Below are 18,448 nucleotides of genomic sequence, written 5' to 3' on the forward strand. Positions count from 1 at the left end.
CTGAGGAAGCTCAGGGCTCTGGGAAGCAACCTGGGTGAACTGGGACAAGTCTCTCCCCTTCCCTGGGTCTCCCAGCTTCTCTCCAAGGTTCCTCATAGACTGAGACACAGAAGCACCATCTGCACCACTTTTGTTAATTTAAAAGCTGAAGCAGTCCCAGCTCATGCCCCGGTGTTGAGGAGAGGGCTGGCTGCTGCCGAAGATTTCGCAGGAGCTATTGGTGTGGGAGTCGTGTTTTTAAAGTTATCTTCCCTTTTAAATTCTGATTACAAAGGAAAAAAATATAGAGAGACATGTATATGACTAATGTTCACTTGAGATTCAAAAACCATCTCTGCATTAGGAGGAGAAGTTCCCACAGTAACACACACAAAAGCAAAATTCTAGAACAACATAGATGATAGAAAAAACAAAAAACAGAGATACTTTGCATTTCTGTACGTTACAAAAGGGGAAAAAAAAGAAAAGAAAAGAAAGAAAAAAAAAGGGAAATACAAACAGAAACAAAATAACAGGAAAAGTTACATAAACTTCCCCACCCTCTTCCCTTCCGGCTAAACAAGAAATGGAATCACAATATTACCACGTTTCAAATGGGAGGCTAAAAAAAACAAACAAAAACATAGACGGGGTTAAAAAACGGTGAGCTTTTTCTTTTCCCATTTGTTTCTCTCTCTCTTTTTCTTTTTTTAATGGTAGCGTCCAAGAATACCACCCCACCCTCCAGTACTTTTTCCCAAAGACATTTTTGGTTAATGGCCAAGTCTGTGACCCCAGCCCCTATCTCACCTCCCTGGAATGAGAACTAGTCTCATTTTGCTCCTCAGAAAGGATCTGCAGGCCAAGAGGGGATCAGGTGAGGGTGAGAGGCCTGGGATGTTCTGAAGTCCCAGACCTCTTAGGGCCCAAAGGGTAAGGAGAGGATTTGGGGAGCATGCTTTGTGAGAAGAGTAACCAAGTGCTGTCTTCTAGAAAACTCCCAGGGCGATGCCAAATTTGGTCCCATTTTTTGGGAGGGAGACAAGATGGCTGCTGAGGCTTCCTCCCTGAGGCCAGAAGCTAGGCCGCCTTCCCTGGCTGCTCTCTCCTGCGGTTTACTTAGTCGCTAGGTCATTTTGTCTGTGCAGGCCCTGGGTCCTTGGGGGGTACTGCTCAGGCCTCCAGGGCAGAGGCGGGTTGTGGGGGGAGGGCCCTGATCGAGAGAACCTGCATTTCTGTGCCTCTCAGAGGATGTGGAGTTCCCACGAGAAGGTGTTTGGGGCGTTGTGCTCTTCCGGCTCTGTGCCCATGGGGTTGGGGTCGGGGACGATGTCTTCTAGGTTTGCTCAGATTGGGCATCATCTCTGTGGCGTGTGGCACCAGTCCCTGTCCGAGCCACCCTCAGCTACCTCTGTGAGCCCTCTCCCACTCCTAAGACAGGTCCAGGGATATGGGAGGGATCCTCCGCATGTGGCCCAACGAGGTCCCTTGGAGCTAGGGTGCCTGGCACCCTGTCCAGGTGGGGCAGTCTCAAGACAGGTAATGTTGTTAAACAAAAATTGATCTTGAGACTCAGAGCTTTTAGTCAGCTGCCCTTGACTTTCCTCCCTGAGGCCTTGAGAGTAAGGGTGTTTGAGAAAAGAAAGGGAGTGAAAGGAAACAGCCAGAAATCAAAATGAAACTGACCAACACGTACATGTTTGCTGCTGAGACCTGAGGTCTGGGGAGGGGCAGACTCCCCCCTTCCTGCTGAGGCTCCTGGGGCAGACTGGAGGTCGGGGTGGGGGGGGACCTGCAGGCCTGCTCACCCCCATTCCCCTGTGCCCATCCAGTGCCCCTGCCAGCACTGCAGTCCCCTCTCCCTGAGGGGACTCTACCCTGGACTCTAACGCTGACAAAAGGGGATGTGGGCCTCCCCCGCCTCCGGGGCCTGGGAGAGCCTCCCACCCTGGTCCAGCTCATCTACCTGGGAAAGGCTCCGCCAGCTCCTGCGGCCACCACACCTGCCTGTGGGTCTCCAGGAGTTTATTCGCCTCCTGGGGGCGGGGGGACGGTATCTCTGAGGGAGCAGTGAGTGCGCTGGGAGATGCCTTAGGAAGGATGGGCCATGGGAAGTGGAGCCCACAGGTTTGAGACACCTGTCCAAGTGTGGGCAGTGCCCGGGAAGGGACAGATTTTCCTTGGAGCAGGGACTTTAGAAATGCAGCTCTGTGTCAGCAAGGGGACTGAGATGGGGGAGGGATCTGGGAGAGGGGCTATGAGGGGCTTGAGGGAGGGCGGGCTTTCCAGGGGGGTAAAGGACTTTGTGGGGAGAGGGAGGCTCAGGCCCAAGTGATGCCCCAGGGAGGTCCTGACCTTGAATCCTGTTCCCGATTGGGACTCCTGCCAATGTCCATGCTCCCTCCCACCCCAATATGCCTGGGGGAAGGGAGGCAGGAGGCCTTGTTTCCTTTCCAGTTCTTTACCCAACTGGCTGAGCACCCCTGTGGTCAACCTTTTCTGGCCTTCAGTTTGCCAAGGCCAAGGGTGCATGCGCCCCTCACCCTGACACCAGCATTCCTGGCCGCTCGGGTGCGGGGAGGGCGCCTGGGAAGGGGGAGCGGCCGGCCCCGCCCCCGTGACGCACTCACTGGCCCCTGCCCCGCGGCGACCCGGCCCGACCCAGCTCCGCCCCGACCCAGCTCGGCGCAGCCCGCGCGGCGCGGGAACTCTCTGCAAAGCCAAGCGTACGTACATCGAGCGAGCTGTGCGCCGAGCCGGGGCGGCCCCCGTGAGCTCCGCTCCGCTGCCTGCTGCCGCCGTTCTGCTGGGGTGACCCCCATCCGCTGCCGCCGGACGGGGAAGGAGACCGGCTCCCGCTGGACCGCTGGCTGCCCGTCTTCCGCCCGTCGTCTCGGTGCTTGGGACTCAGCCTACATGGGGGGAGCCGGCTTGGGACGCCCCGTGTGCAAGCGGCCGGTGCCAGGCTCGAAAGGTAGCCCTACCCCCACCCCCGTCCCCCCCACTGCGCCGGGAAACCCTGGCATGGAGAGAGCAAAGCCCCAGCCCTCACACTGCCTCGGTTTCCATTCAGGGTCTGGGGCGCCATTGGGCATGGGCAGCAGCTCAGCCCTGGTAAATTTCTACCCGCTGCTGAGCTGCTGTCTGTCAGCCCCGCTCCCCAGCCCTGGGGATGGGGGAGTGTTTAAACTGCAGGTCCCCTCCGTCCAGCGGAAAGGGAGCTCAACCACACCTGAGCGCTCCCAGTGGCCCGGGGCCTACCTGCTGGGTGATCTGGAATCACTGTAACGGGAGGACAGTGAGGGACTGTGGGAGCTGCCGCTGCTGTGGCGATGGGACCTCCGGCCTGGGGACTCTGCATGTGGCCTGGGAAAGAAATCAGGCTGTACTCAAGTTCTGCCCTACCTCCCCAGGGGGGATCCCTGTGAAGGCCTGATGGAAGCCTCTGCTGACCTCCCTGCCCCCCCGCTGCTGACCCCATAGTCTCCCCCCTAGCGCCCCACAATAGTCTCTTACAAAAATAGCCTCATACAAAAATAACACAAACCCTGCCCATGCTGGGCACAGAGCTAGTCCATGGGGTCATTTGTCAGAATTAGGAAAAAGCCATCCTTTTCTGTAGACAGTCCCAGCCCCCCAAGACCTCCCTCGCCCCTCAGTTGGTGTTCTTGTGACTGGGATGTGTGTGTGGGGGGGTGATGCAGGGGAGTCACAAGGACTGGACTTGAAAGGACCCTGGCCTGGGAGGCCACAGGTCTGGGTTCCAGTTCCAGCTCTGCCACCGACTCATGGGGGCTCTTGGCTTCCTCTCTGGGTCTGAATTTTTCCTTCTGGGCAGCGGGGACAACATGAGCTATCTTCAAGGGCCTGATTCTGTGATTCTAGAAGGCCAGGTTTTCTGGGGGTGGGGGGCGGAGAAGGGGAGTGGGCTGAGGGGCTGGAGAGGGGTGGAGGGTACTCACCTCTTCCTTTCTTTGTTCTGTTCTTTTCTTTTGCTCTTGGGGCTTCGAGATCTACAGAAAGCAGAGGCTACTGTGACAGCACAGCCTGAGCCCTGCTGGCTGGGGGAGGGCGGGGCCTTCGAGCTCTGGAGCTGCCTGTGTCCACGTGTGGATCTGAGATGTGTCCCTCTCTTGGACCTGAGACTCCCTGGCTGGCGTGGGCTTGCCCACCCCACCCCACTGCTTTTGTCTCTTTTACTCTGCCAGGCCTTATTCCCTCCTTCTCCTCTAAGTCCTGGCCTGGATCACCTCCTGCCTGGGCCCCAACTGCTGTTCCCTCTGGCAGTGCCATAGGAGATGTGGCTATGGCCCCAGAAGGAGGGGTGACCTGCCCTTTCCTTCTGGCATTGGTCTTGGGATAGGCCCCTCTGATGAGTTGCCATGGTGGGGGTGGCCCCTCCACACCTCATTTGCGTCCCCTGTGCCCCAGGTTCCCTCAGATGGGGCTCTCTAGGGTAGGGTCCAGGCCTCCTGCCTCTCTGTCCCCTCAGACTGTGGCCCAGCCTTAGGCCACTTCACCAGGGGTTTAGGAAAGAAATGCTTCCCCTTGGACATGATGATCTTCCTGCTTTGGGGTTGCTCAAACCCCATCGCATCTCATCCAGCTCTCTGGGGCAAGCCCCACAGCCCAGCTCCTTCTGCCTTTGACAAATGGACTGGGAAGTTTCTGATCAGGCTTCTAAGGTCTCACCCCTGTAGGTCTCTCAGCCTCACTCTCCCTGATGCCACCAGATTCCTGCTCAATCCTTCTAGTCCTGAACAGATGCCTCCTTCTGACCAAAAAATGAGGTGATGCTAAGAAACACCAGAATGTGTTTCACACAAGAGCAGAGTTGGGTGGGGGGCAGGCCCAGGAGTCCAGAGGTTTGGGTTCTAGAACTCATGCTGCCTGCTTTGGGCCTCAGTCTCCCCCTCTGGAGCTGGTCTGGCCCTAGCTCACCTCTAGGTCTTTCCCAGGACTGATGGGAGCGGGACAGAGGATCTGTGCAAGCGGTTGGTGACCACTGGGGGGCAGTAGGGGCCCACACTGACCCTGAAGGACCGGAGGGGGCTACAAGGGGGAGAGACGGGAAATTGGAGGGACAGGAGGAGGTGTTTGTTTAGGCTCCTCCCCCACCTTGCAAGTGGCCGTGGGCAAATTCTCACTGTGGGAATGGGACCAGGGACTCTGCCCCTCCCCAGGGCTGCTGGGAGGGGGTCTGGCTCCAACGCCAACAGTGGGGATGTGACTGCCCCACATCGTCCTTTCCTCCATGCCGAGTTTTCTACTACTTTCCACACCCCTACCTCTGCCTGGGTTCCGGCCTTACACCTCCTCTCCCCTCTGCAATCCATCCTGAACAAGTCACTGTCCTGCTCAGAGCCCCCTGCTGGCTTCCAGCCCCACCTGAGTGGAGGCTTCATAGTCTGGCAGTCAGGCTTGTTGGGCGCTGATACCTGTCCCCCAGAAACTCCACCTGTAGGCATAGCCCGCTCACTGCGTCTCCTATCCACTGAGCCTTCCTAGCTCAAGAACGTCCTTCTGCCTGTCATGCCCTTTCCCTGCAAACTTGGGGTCCTGATGCTTCTGCCTTCCCAACTGGCATCTCCACGGCTGCACCCCTTGCACACTGGACCAGTATACTGTGTTGTCTGGAAATTCTTGGGGCCCCCAAGGCAAGGCTGACTCATGGGGCAAGCAAGGGTTGCAGCTGGCCTTCCTCCTCCGCCCCCACCCTCCAGTCCCCTGTCTGGCTCTGGGGAGGAGTCCCTGGAGTGGGAAGATGGAGCAGGACAGGACCCTCGCAACACCCCTCCCATCATGGCTTCCTCGGTCCCTGCAGGGGGGCCCTGGCCTCTGTCCACATCCTCCTGTCCCGCCTCCAAAGGGCGCCGCTCACCTGTGCCGTCTCTTCCTCCGGGACCCAGAATCAGACCTGTAGGGCCATAAAAGGGTTCTCTTGAGCATGCCTGGGGTGGCCTGAGGATGGGATCTGCACAGCATTGGTCATGGCGGGGGTGGGGAGGCGGAAGTGAGAGGAGGCCCCAGGGGAGGCTGAGGGTACCTGTCTCGGCGGTGTTTCTTCACATTCTTCTTCCTCTTGCGCAGGGGTGAGGAGCTCCCACAGCTGCGGACACAGTGGTGGTGGTGGGGATTCTAGTGAACTGGGGCCCTGGGATGAGGGGCGGTGGAAATGGCTGGGGAACCCCGGGCGCCTGGGGCCTCCAAGCTGGAAAGGGGATTCCAGGGCTTGAAGCCAACTGCCATTGTACAGAATGAACCGAGGCCCTGAGGGTCCACAAGGTCCCTAAGGGTAGTTGATGGAGCTGCCTGTATTGTCCCCTGTCACCTTTCCAGCCTTCTGGGCATTGTGAGGGAGGACTGTTTCAAACACAAAGGTTAGAGGCTCCAATGATGGAATTTCTGGCCTCTGTGGGGAAAAGCTGGCATGTTGGCCCTGTCCAGGGTCCAGGCCCTGAGGTGGCAGGTCTCCAGCCTCTGGGGGATGGCCTTGGACTCTCTCCCACCCACAGACATCCTCTCCAGGCCCAGCCTGTCCATCGCTGACCCGCCTTCATTACTGACCTGCACTCGGAGTCCAGTCTCCTCTTTTTGCTGAGGGCCAGGGGAGAAAGAAGGGGAGACAGACAATTAGGCGGGGTTAGCTGGGGCCCCAGACATTGGCCAGGGTCTCACTTAGCACAGGGGAGAAGGCACATAGAGAAGGGGAACCACAGATGACACCAGCCAAACCCCTCCTCCCCTGGCCACTCAAGCTGGTGGTGGAGGCAGGACCCCTGGGGAGGGTGCTGGGAGATGAAGAGCAGGTGGACCGAGGCAGGGGGGTCTGGGCCAGTGTGTCTAGTTCTTGGGCAGGTGAGTGCCAGTGATGGGGGTGGGTACTCAGTGGGGGGAGGGGCCTGGTGAAGGGGAGGGGCTCTTGGGGGGGCAGCGCAGTGAGGGGGAGGGATTCAGTAAGGGCAGAGGGGTTCAGCGAGGGGCGGGGCCCACAGTGAGGCGTTGGCGCCTTGCCAGCCGAGGGATGGGCACCTGGGGGCCCCACCGTTCTCCTCCCGTCCCCGCTGGCCGGTGGCAGCTCTTACCGGCTTCTCCGGTGGCCGCCTTTCTTTTTCTTCTTCTTCTTGGGAGGGGGCGACGCCGAGCTGCTGGACCAGTGCTTGGTCCTGGGTGAGAAGGGGCGGGGGGTGGGGGTGGGGCAGAGGTGAGGGGGGAGGGGTGGCCCCATCGGCCCCCACCCCCCACCCCCCGCCAAGGCGGGCGCTGACCTGTACCCCCGGTGCCCTCGGTAGCAGGCGGCCGGGCAGTCGCAGTCCACCGGGCCGTCGTCCTCGTCGAAGGGCGCGTACTCCAGGTCCGGCTCGGTGCCCTCGATCAGCCGCGGGGTCTCCGCCACGCTGCCGGCGACAGGGACGCTCAGCACCCACCACCGCGGCCCGGCCTTCCGGCGGCCCCTTTCTCCGCGCGGCGCACCGGGGCCTGGCCGGGCGGCAGGGTCGGAATGCTCCGGCACCCGGGTCTGGGGCCTCGACCTTTAGAGGGTCAGGCGGGGACCTGGGGAACCCGACCGGGAGCCTCCCTTACAGGGCCCCAGCCTCAACGATGCCATATTTTGCAAAAGAGAAAGAAGAGTACGGAGCCCTACCCCCTCACTTAGCCCTCCTCCTTCTAAGTTCTCACCCTCTGGGAGACCCCTCCTCCTTAGTGAGGCCCCTCCCCTCGCCGAGGCCCCTCCCGACACTGATTCTTTGTCCCTCAGTCCCATTCAATGCGCCCCAGTCCCCCCCACTGAGCCCCCTCTTCCCTCGTTGAGCCCCTTTCACTGATCCTTGCAGCCTTAACCCCAGCGTCCTATTCCAGAGGCCCCGTCCCCTCCCTAGCTCCCCTTTTCCCTCACTGAGCCCCGCTTTCTCAGAGAGCCCCTTGCCCCTCTCTTAGCTGCCCCCTCTCTGATATCTGTCCGTCCTTAATCCCGCGGTCCCTGAGCCCCCTCCCCTGCCGGAGTGCCTCCTTCCAGCCCCTGCTGCATCTCTGAAATATTCATAGCCTCTCCTCGCCCTCCTCTCTGCAGCCTCCGGAGGCCTGGCGGCAATTCTCCCGCTGCCAGGCTGTCATCAATCACTGCCCAGTGGCAGTCGGCACAGGCCTCTGCACTCTGCCCGCCCCCAATGCTCCCCATCCATCTTGCCGAGCTCTCCGCTTCCCTCAGCAGGGACCGCGTCATCTTGTCCCTGCTACCGGCTTAGGAGCCCCCAGCCATCTTCTGCCACAGATGTTTGCTCCCTGCGGGCACTTGGAAGAGTGGAGATTTTTCCTAAAGGCCTCTGGGCTTAAGGCAAGAGCAGGAACTTTGAAGCTGCAGATGTGCCCTCATTATGTGCTGTCCCTGAGTCACTGTGTGACCCAGTGCCTGTCATGCTCCCTCTCTGAGCCTCTTCTCCAAGATGAGAACGCTAATTACGTTACAGCGTTGTTGGGACAGTTCACTGAGGTCCCAGATGCTGTGTAACTTTGTTTTTTATTGAACACGCCGGGAAATAACCCTCCAAAGGCCCAGCTCCAGGGTGATGCCCCCCCCCCATCTTCCATCTTTCATTCCGTGCTGGCTTAGACAGTGCCCCTCACAGATGGAGGCTCAGCCCTGGTTTCACCAGGCTCATCTTTTTCCTGCCCTGAGGGAGGGAGGCCAGGGCTTGGATGGCAGAGCATTAAAGACGTGACATAAGCTTTGGATTCACACAGACAGGTCTGAATTCAGGCATGACCACGCTCACTGAGCCTGCAGCTCCTTATCTATACAACGAGGGAAAGAATATCCCAGCTTTGAGGAGAGGATTAAGTAAGATTCTATGAAGCTCCTGACATGAGGCCTGGCCCGCGACTGTTGTCCTGCACACACGGTCACCATTGCTAGGTGGAGGGACCTCTGTCAGACACTCACACACCAACGTCTCCTCTTCCAGGGAGAAAAGCGGTTTTGACACATGAAAGAGAAACAGAGCAAGGAAGGTAGATCACAGCTACAAGGTGAAAGAATTTTCAGGGACAAATCTCCAGCAGAGCACCCACTAAGAAGCTCTTTGAAGACTGAGTTTTGTATTTGAAAAAAAAGAATGTAACCCATATCTGACAGGGTTAGCTAGCCTTGAGGCTCGTGTCAAGAATGTCATTTGGATCCCAAACACTATCCTGGCCCTGGCAGCCTAGAACTCACACAGGTGTGATGGGAGATGTTTCTGGGGTGATGGAGGCTCATGTCATTCCCCTGACCCTGCAGAACCAAACACCCGCACAGCCCTTCATTCAAACCTCTCTGCTCTTCCCGGTGCTCCTCTTCCTGAAGCCAGTGGCCTCCTACTTCCTGTCCCTGAAATCTCCAACTCCTGGGCCTGTCCCAGGTCCCATTGCCCCCACACAGCCCTCAGCCATACAAACGCCTGACACATAAAACGCAGTCTTTAGCAAAGCTGAAGGGCACCACAAACATCGTGTGGGTGAGCCAGTGGGAGGAGGGAGCTTCCGTTTATCCTAACACAAAAATGATGAGGGTTATTTACAAACTAAAACAGCTCAGTTTGGGCCCTGCCTTCTGCAGGAATCCTTCCTTGCCTCCTAATATCCGAGGCGGGTTAGCCACTGAATACAGGCCCTCACTGGGCCCTCCTCATTCTGCTGGCTGCACCCCTAGAGACATCTTTCCTTTCTACCTCTGTCCCAGGGACAGAGCTCCCTCCCCTCTGCCCCATCCTCCCTCCCTGGGACCTTATCATTTGGCCTCTCTCACTTTCCAGTCCTTTCTGGGAGGTCGATCTTGTCTGCTGGGAGCACTGGAAGACAGGTGTGGGGAGACCCAGGCTCAGGGAGATGCACAAGGTTTCAGAACCTTCTGGTAAGACTTTTCCTGGCAGTTCCAGGGGTATAAATGGGCCTATGCTGAGGCCTCTCTTGCTAGTTTTATGCAGCTGGTACCATTATGTCCACTTTGCAGGCTCTCCCAGGGCTAGAACACTGGGTTCTCCTGTCCTGACCTTCCTGGCTGATAATATCACTAATAAGAATGTTCTCTAATGTTTAGATGGCTCTCCACAGTTCAAATCCCACTCAGAACCAATTCCTGATTTAGAGAAATTTGCACGCCCCCACTTCATAGATGAGAAAACTGAGGCCCAGAGAGGGAAAGGAACATGTCCTGTTTGGGGGGACCTTTGATTAAGAACGTAAGTTCACCTATGCAATTGGCTTTGAGAATTCATGTGCAAACAGGACGGCCCTCAACTCTGCTGGCTGGGCTTCCCTGCTGTGGATGTTAGCTCAGCCGTCCCCTCCCTGCTCTGTAGACACAGTTGTGGGTGTGCGCACTGAATTCTAGATTTGTTTAGCGTTTCCTGCTCTTAAGTTCACATTTGTTAGTTAGTTTACCCCTCACCACGACGGTGGAATAGGCAGGGGAGGTGTTCTTCCCCTGTGACCAAACGAACTGAACCCCACAGAGCTGAGCAAAGTAAGCCCAGCTGGAGTCCACTGCAGAGGGACCAAGGGCAAATCGAGGTTGAACCCAGCACCACAGGGAACACCTGTTGGACGGGCTTCCCAGGAAGGGCTCCGACCCGGGAAGAGACTGCCAGTCACACGCTCTTCCCCCTGACAGCAGTTTCGCTAATTAACTCGTCCTGTTTCCCATTTGCCAGGAGCCTAATGGCCAATTGACAGATGAATGAATCCAGACAGAAGAGGAGGAGGATTCCAGGCAAAGGGGCTGCCCTCTCGGTTCACTCACTCAGCCTGTGTGCCAGGCCTGCCCGGGGCCGGGGGGAGGGGGCAGGGGTGGCAGGAACAAGGGCCTCTCCTGTAGCTCCTCATAGCACAGGGCAAAAATATGACAGGTGCATATGATACTAATCTAAGGCAGGTGCCGCCGTGCTGTTCTGAACACTTTACATGTATTTATCTCATTCAGTCATTTAATACTCAACAAGCCTCTGATGTGGGTATCATCATTGATATCCTCATAGCAAAAATATGAGGCATGGAGAGGTCACACTATGTATAAAATTAGACACATGGAAAAAAAAAAACAAACACTGGCGTTTGCTCATTGTTTTAGGAAGTGGCATATGAATATTGTTTTCCAGAAACCCTCTCTCCCGAACATTTTGTTATATTACATAACTATGAAAACAATTATTCTTTTTTTTAAAGTATCCGGAGTAAACTTTAATGGTTCTGTGCTCTTACAAACCAAGATGCAGTATAATCTTATGTCCATATATGGGATGTGCATTAATAGTGATGAAAACTATTCTTAAAGGTTGTCTATTAAAGTGAAAAAAAGAACAAAGAACTGATAACAGACATAGAAGTAAAGAAAGCATTGTATATATCCCAAAGAGGAGAAGATTTTACTTTTATCCCAGGAATAAAGTGGTTTTCAGAGGCAGCCTTGAATGAGGGGGTATATTCGAACCCGTGCACAAGGGTGTTTCCGGCTGAGGGCCCAGGATGAGCAGAGGCGTGGAAGTGAGAACGTGCAGGATGTGGCTGCAAGCTGCCAGCAGGTCGGGCTGGCTACTGAGTGACACCGGGAGTGGGAAGCCAGGCTGGGTCTAGAGTGTGGAGAGCCTTGAGGGCCAGGCCAGGGAATCCAAATTTGATTGCCTGGAGGGTGGGGAACCACAGAAGTTTTCTGGGGCAAAATAGGACTCCCCACATGAATCAGTTTCCAGACAAAAGCATGTCCTCTCTCAGTGTCTCTGGGACCACACTCTCCATCACTTCTCTGCCAGATTAGAGTGCCAGCTGCCCCACTGTTCTTGTAGTTTTACCCATCTGATCCATCTGCCAAAGGAGAAAGCCCCTAAACACCTGTCTGACCACATCACACCTCTCAAAAGCCTTCCACTGGCTCCTACCATCTATGGGATCACACCCAGAACACCGCAGTATGATGTTCTGGGGTCCAGTGTGGAGAGGAGACTTGGAGGGGACTACTCCACGATCTCAGACTTCCAGCCTCCAGAACAGTGAAAAATAAGGTTCTGTTGTAGATCAAGGCACCCAGTTCACGGTACTGTGTTACAGCAGCCCGAGGTGCTGCTCATCCAGTGGTGATGTGCGTCTTCTGTGTGCCGGCCACTAATCCTCACACTTACAGTCACTGTTTCAATTAATTTCCTCTACAATCCTTTGAGGATGGTACTAATATCTGCATTTGATAAATAAAGAACTGAAGGCCCACAGAAATCAAGGACCTACCCAAGTCACACAGCTGGGGTGTGGTGGAGCTGGGATACAGAGCTCAGGGGGTTAATATTGAACTTAGAGGTTAAGACAGGTGGGGTGTCTGATGCCAGAGCACACACTCCCCCTCCACTAGCCTGTACTCTGAACTAGGAACTGAAGACCTGGTCGGATGCCAGGTCCACAGGGAGGCATATGACCAGTCTGCTGCTAGCCCTCTGTCACCTCTGCCTCTGGCCTTGGTTTCAGCACCACCAACAACTCTTCCCAGCCCGGGAGTAATCCAGGCCGCCATCACTGCTGCAGTCACCGTTTGCAACGCTTTTTTCACACCGTTTTGGCTGCGTGAGCTAGAAGAAGGCTTCTGGTCTCAACCCTTCCCTGTGTAAAGGAGGAAACGGAGGCTTTGGGGGGATTGGGCAAACCGCACTGTTTTAGGCACCAGGGATACAGCAATAAACAAAACTGGTAACGAACTTGTCCTTAATGTCTTCTAATATTCTAGTAGGATTCCAGGACCCTGCCAAATCTATATTCCTCTCTGCTTCCAGAGCAGGAGTCCTCCTTGACTGTCAAGTCTTCCTGACACTGCCTCTTCTGAGGAACCCTTCCTGACCGACCACCCTAGCCTGTCTCTCTTCCCCCACCAAACACGCACAGAGCTTGAGACTAAGTTGTTCAAGTGGCCACATTGTTTCTTCTTGTCCATGGCTGCCAGTAATTCCTGGTTTCAGGTTGGAGGTTTGTGTTTCCACCCAGGGAGCAGGGGCAGTCTTTCCCTCCCCCCACCCCCGCCCCCCTCATAGCACTGGCGCAGGGTTCAGCATACAGCACAGACCCTCAAGGACTTTCCTTCTGATGATGGACACTGTGACCTCTCCATGACATCCTTCCCAATGTGTCCCAGTTCTTAAATGCATCATTCATTCATTCATTCATTCCAGGAAAGAGAAGATCAGGACTTCTGGAAAAGGCTTGGGAATCATCCACTAACAGGGGAGCGTTCCAGCTGGGGGATGGATGAGATTCCCCAGGAAGAAGAGGGAAGGAAGGCCTGGGGGAGAGACCTGAGGACATGACAGATCCCCGGGGGGAGCCAACATCTGAGAAGTGGGCAGGAGTGAGAGAGGAGCAGAAGCCATCAGAGGGGTAGGCGGAAACTCACAAAGAACGGAATCTTGGAAGCCACGAGGGGAAAGCAGGTTTCCACTGGGGAAGTACAGTGGTGGCATGTGCCAGAGAGAGGCCAGGCCTGCAGAGGAGCCCAGGCCATGCTAAGTAGGGCTCAGGCAGCCACAGCCCAAGCAGGTCACCGGAGTCATGGGGGCAAGAAGCCAGACCTCCAAGGCTTAAGGAAGTGGAGACAACGTGTACCACATGCTCTGCCGAAATTTGGTGGAAAAAGGAGAGAAACACGTGGGCTGGAAGCTGGAGGAGACAGCAGAATTGAGGAAACACAGGGAGTAGATTAAGAAGGAACCCTGGAGAGGGCAGGCAGGATGGCAGGTTTGGGCTGGAGGGGTGGGTATCGCTGGAAGGGCCCAGAGAAGGTGGCAGAGGTAGATTCCGGACGAGGCCTCCCGCCCTCACACTGGATGGAAGAGGAAAGGGTGGCTGATTTTCCAGAGGAGCCCTGGGGGGATTTGGGGGAACACAGGTCAGAAAGGCAGGACCTGGTGGGTTTGGAGGTGGTGCGGGCAGCGGCGGGAGAATCTGGTTGTCGGGAAGTTTGAGAAGGGAAAGGAGGGAGGGGCTCGCCCTGCTTGGTGGTGGTGGGGACCTTCGGGCATCAGTGAGGTGGGCACAGCAGTTGCTGAGGGGTGCTGTGGGTTCTGGGAAGCTGGAGAGAAAGAGGTGGTGGTGGTATGACTTCTTCCCACCTCTGGGGAGGAGAGAGCAGGCCCACTGAGCCAGGCTCCCCCAGATCACCCATGAGCCCCCCACAAACCCGAGGCTGCCGTGACTATGCTCCTTTTTTTCTTTGTTCTTTTTGGCCGCGCTGTGAGACGTGGGATCTTAGTTCCCTGACCAGGGATCAAACCTGTGCCCCCTGCAGTGGAAGCATGGAGTCCTAACCACTGGACCACCAGGGAAGTCCCCCTGACTCTGCTTCTGCTCCTACTCAAGCCAGAGAGGTGAGGTTGAGTGGGGTTAGGAGGGGAACCCCCCACCCCAGGATCCCCCAGCAATCTAGAATTTCTGCAGAAAGGGCTTCCCCGCTGCCCATCGAGGTCCATCTACTCCTGCCACGCTGTTTGCCCTCAAGACAACGGCAACAGGAAAATCGCTCAGAAGGTGCTGCTGTCGTTTTATTTTTGTGCCAGTAAAGGTGCACAGGGACTTAGGGACCCAGCAAGATGCCATCATCCAGCCATGCCTGGACACTTGCAGTCCCCACCCTCCTAGAGCAGCTGCTCCATTTCATATGGTTTTGAGTGGTTGACAGTTCTCCTGTAATCTGAGACAACGTCTGCCTCCCTGTAACTTCCCTGTTTGATCCAAAGCCCACCCGGGGGCCACGGCACCCCAGTGCTCCTCCTGTCCTGTGACAGCTGCAGAGATGTGACCGCTGCAGAGCCCATGCTCTCTGTACCCGCTAAGCCTTTGGCTAAGCCAGCAATGGCATTTGGTGCGTTAGTTCTTATTTTCCAGAGTCTGTGCTTGCTCTGGAGGTCACTTCATAGGTGGTAGTAGTTGGGGCAGAGGGACTAGCCTGTCCGCCACTGACAACACTAGGGTGAGAACATTTCTCAGGTTCCTGATTCGCAGCCCAGGATTCCCTGAGCTAAGATCTGGGTTCCTCTCCTACCGCTGGGCGATAGATAGAACCCAGGGCCCAGGGAGAGGGCCTTGGAGATGCCCAGGTGCCCAGCGGCTCCCGCTCGTGCCCCGGGCCAGGCCAGAGCTTCCAGTGGGCAAGACCCATACCCTGTCCTCCTCCTCCTCTTTCTCCCCACTCCAGCCCCGACCAACTTAGGGATCCCTGGGAAAGGCCCCTCTGGCCCCCAGCTGCTGCCTGAGCCTGCACCCTCCCTGTGCCCTGCCCCACCCAGGCAGCACTCACACGTGGCCCCCAGGCCGGTCCTCCCTGGTGAGCATTCCCTCCTTCTCCATTAGCATCTGCCGGAAAGTCCTGACCTTCTGCCGGGTCTCCTCTTCTGAGTACCTGTGGGGCACAGGGAAGATGAGAACTGCTGTCTTGGCTTTGGTTTCCTCACCACCTGCCCGCCCCCCAGCCCATCCCCCCAGCCCTCAGTCATGTGGGCACTTTCCAGCTTGCAACGACCTGTCCAAGGTCACACCACCACCAAGATTCTCAGTGCTGGGGAAGCTCAAGGCCTACCCGTTTTGCACCAACTCAGCCAACCAATCAACTAAACAAACAAACTACCAGCCAAACAAACACATAAACTAAAGGAAGTGTTGCTCCCAGAAGAGGGGAGACCCACCAGGGGAGACGGGGCCCTTCCTCCTGGCCCTCCCCTACCCCAGGGCAGGCCTCCCTCCCACGTCCAGGCTGCAGTCACTCTCTGGAGACATTTTAGGGGACAAGTGAGACCCGTGGCCTTGACACATACATGGCCTTTTCTGCTTTCCTGGCCTCAAGGACCTCTGATCCTCACAATAGCCTGGGGAGATCCTCAGCGCATCCCCGCCTCTGCAAGGTCTAGGCTGCCAGGCGGCTGGCCCAGGATCCCAGGGGTAGATCCATTGCTTCCCAGCTTGGGATGGGGGGTGGATGAAGTCTGGGCCTTGGATGGAAGCTCCCGACTTCCCTACTCCGCTCTCCCTCCCTCCCTGAGGCTAGGGACCAAAGCCCAGGATTATCTACCCCTCATCCTTGTTCCCACACCCTGGGCTTGGTTGTAACCTCTCTCACACCACCACTGTGACAGATGTCCATGCTGCTCCCGGGGTGGGGGCGTTCTGTGCTCACCCAGCCCCCAGCCCTGTGCCCAGCACACGCAGCTGTCCAGTGGAGGCTGCTGATTGAGTCTTGGGGTTCCAGGCTCCCACCCTCTCCCCTTCCTGGGCTGCAGGTCATTGTTCTGGACAGAAAATATGGTGACCAAATAGGAACCGGGGTCCCATCTTCTTTGTCATCTGACCATCCACCCTCTGTGCACACAGCAGGCCCAGCCCGGCCCACTCAGCCTGTCCATGAAAATGGTACGTTGTTCCCTCTCAGGGACCCCATCTCTTTTCTCCTTCTTTCCTCTCCTTCAGCAAGCATTTGGGATTGACCCCGCCTTTTTGGAGAGCAATTTGGCAATTCTTTTTAAAAGGCTTAAAGAAAAATGAATAACAGCTTTCGACTCATAAATTAACTTCCAGGTTTGCTCTGGGAAGTAACCGTGGCTAAGCACAAAGATGTGACTCATGGCATGTTTACAGCAGGATGGATTCCCACCCCCCCACCAGGTTACGTGTCAACGTTTGTGTTTCCATAGCAAACTGAGCTTCCTGGTTCCTGGCAGGTGGTTCGTGTGCTAGTCATCATCCGTTGACTCCTCTGCAGCCTGCACTGGCCTGGGAGTTCCCTGAGGGCAGGGACCTTGTCTGTCTGAATTGCAGTTGTGTCCCCAGCACCTGGCACCTTGCCTGCCACACGTGGCATCCAAAAATGTTTGATAAATGAGTAGATGGTGATGGAGAGGATCGAAGAGGTCGAAGGTGGAATTTTCATTTTGGAAAGATGGCTCTGGTGGCCATGTGGCTGGAGGAGAGGGAGGCCGGCCCTGGGCTACGGCAGGGGTTCAGGGGGGAGGTGCTGAGGTCAGAGCTAGAGAGTGGGCGTGAGGATGGAGGGGGAGAAGTGGACGAAATACCAACTGGTAGGGAGAATGGCTGGGACTCGGAACCGGTTGAATATGTCGGGGGGCGGGGGGTTAGGAGGGGAGCACTACCTACTTCTTAACCATGTGTCCCCTGAACCCCAGCTGGGGTGTCACCCTCTATAGGTTTGGGCACCTCTGCGGCCCACTATAGGGAGGATTTTTTTTCACCATTTTAACCTTTTTTTTCTTTTCTTTTTTTTAATTGATGTATTGTTGATTTACAACGTTGTGTTAGTTTCAGGTGTACAGCAAAGTGATTCAGTTATATATACACATATATATATTCTTTTTTCAGCTTCTTTTCCCTTATTTTGTTATTACAAAATATTGAGTAGAGTTCCCTGTGCTGTACAGCAGGTCCTTCTTGGTTATCTATTTTATATATAGTAGTGTGTATGTGTTAATCCCAGTCTCCTAATTTATCCCTCCCCATAGGGAGGATGGAGTCCAGCCTGGCAGGGGGAAGAGCCCGTCTGTCTCTTCCAACCCCCCACCGTTTCCGCAGGAGTGTGTGTGTCTCAGGTCCTGCTGTGCTGACACCACTGACCCAGCTTCACCAGCCCTGGGCCTTGGTTTGTAAGTGTCCACCTTGGTCCCTGTTTAGCATTCAGCCGGAGGTCCCTAGGCCTTGCTTGCTGGGCAGGACGGAGCCCTCGGTCACCAGGCTCTGAAGGAGGGAACCCCTCCTGCTGTAAACATCACCTGAGTCACATCCTTGGTCCTTTTCTGAGCAGTGGAGGCTCAGAGGACCTGCTTCCATCTCACCTTCTCCTCAGGAGACCAGCTTGTCATTGTCACCAGCACAGAGAAAAACAGTACTGGCCCTTCAGCACTGCCGAGCCCCCAACTCAGAGACCCCTGGGAGGGAGACACCAGCTGGCTGGGCCATCGACAGGGGGCCTGGGACCTGGCAGGGTCGGGAAGGAGGTGGACCAAGAGCGAGGCTGGGCCAGACCCCCAGCTGTATGGGAGGGGCTTCAGGCCAGGGTCCAAGCCGCATGCCTGGGGATCTACAGAGCATGTGAAGGCTGGGAGGTGGGAGCGAAACCCAGGATTTCATGAAGACCTGGAGCAGGACGTGTGCAGGGACTTAGGGCTCATCCCAGAGCCGGCCGGTGTAAGGCGAGGTGACTAACGCCAGCACCTGCTGTTGGGGGGCCGCTGTTGCTGGACTGAACTGACTCAGGAGGACCCCTCTATGTGCCGGGGTTTCTTGCTGGGACCCAGGGAGGACATCTGGCTATTGGGCGAAGTGGTCTCAAGTGTGACCACCACCTGGAGTCTCCTCTCCCCTCACACCTCTCAGCTGAGGCCGCAGGCGTTATTACGAGGAGAGGCAGAAGAGCCAGGCCGTCCTGTTTTCGAATCCCAGCGCCCCCACTTTCTAGCTCTGT

The 18,448-nt window shown here is 56.3% G+C and overlaps 1 protein-coding gene across 1 annotated transcript in view; it reads right to left on the bottom strand.

Moving 5' to 3' along the window:
- Window positions 1-18,448, bottom strand: part of SRRM3 (serine/arginine repetitive matrix 3) — a gene marked incomplete at its 5' end in the record, with an annotated part of 32,886 nt that overhangs the window by 10,101 nt on the left and 4,337 nt on the right. The window contains 9 exons of the mRNA XM_081256105.1: window positions 2,714-2,891; window positions 3,241-3,345; window positions 3,942-3,992; window positions 5,861-5,896; window positions 6,026-6,088; window positions 6,547-6,576; window positions 7,065-7,145; window positions 7,248-7,376; window positions 15,281-15,382. Coding sequence (XP_081112231.1) covers window positions 2,714-2,891; window positions 3,241-3,345; window positions 3,942-3,992; window positions 5,861-5,896; window positions 6,026-6,088; window positions 6,547-6,576; window positions 7,065-7,145; window positions 7,248-7,376; window positions 15,281-15,382 — 775 coding nt within the window. The remainder of the gene's footprint in view (window positions 1-2,713; window positions 2,892-3,240; window positions 3,346-3,941; window positions 3,993-5,860; window positions 5,897-6,025; window positions 6,089-6,546; window positions 6,577-7,064; window positions 7,146-7,247; window positions 7,377-15,280; window positions 15,383-18,448) is intronic.

This window comes from Mesoplodon bidens (assembly GCF_964165515.1).
Source record: "Mesoplodon bidens genome assembly, chromosome: 15".
NCBI lineage: Eukaryota > Metazoa > Chordata > Mammalia > Artiodactyla > Ziphiidae > Mesoplodon > Mesoplodon bidens.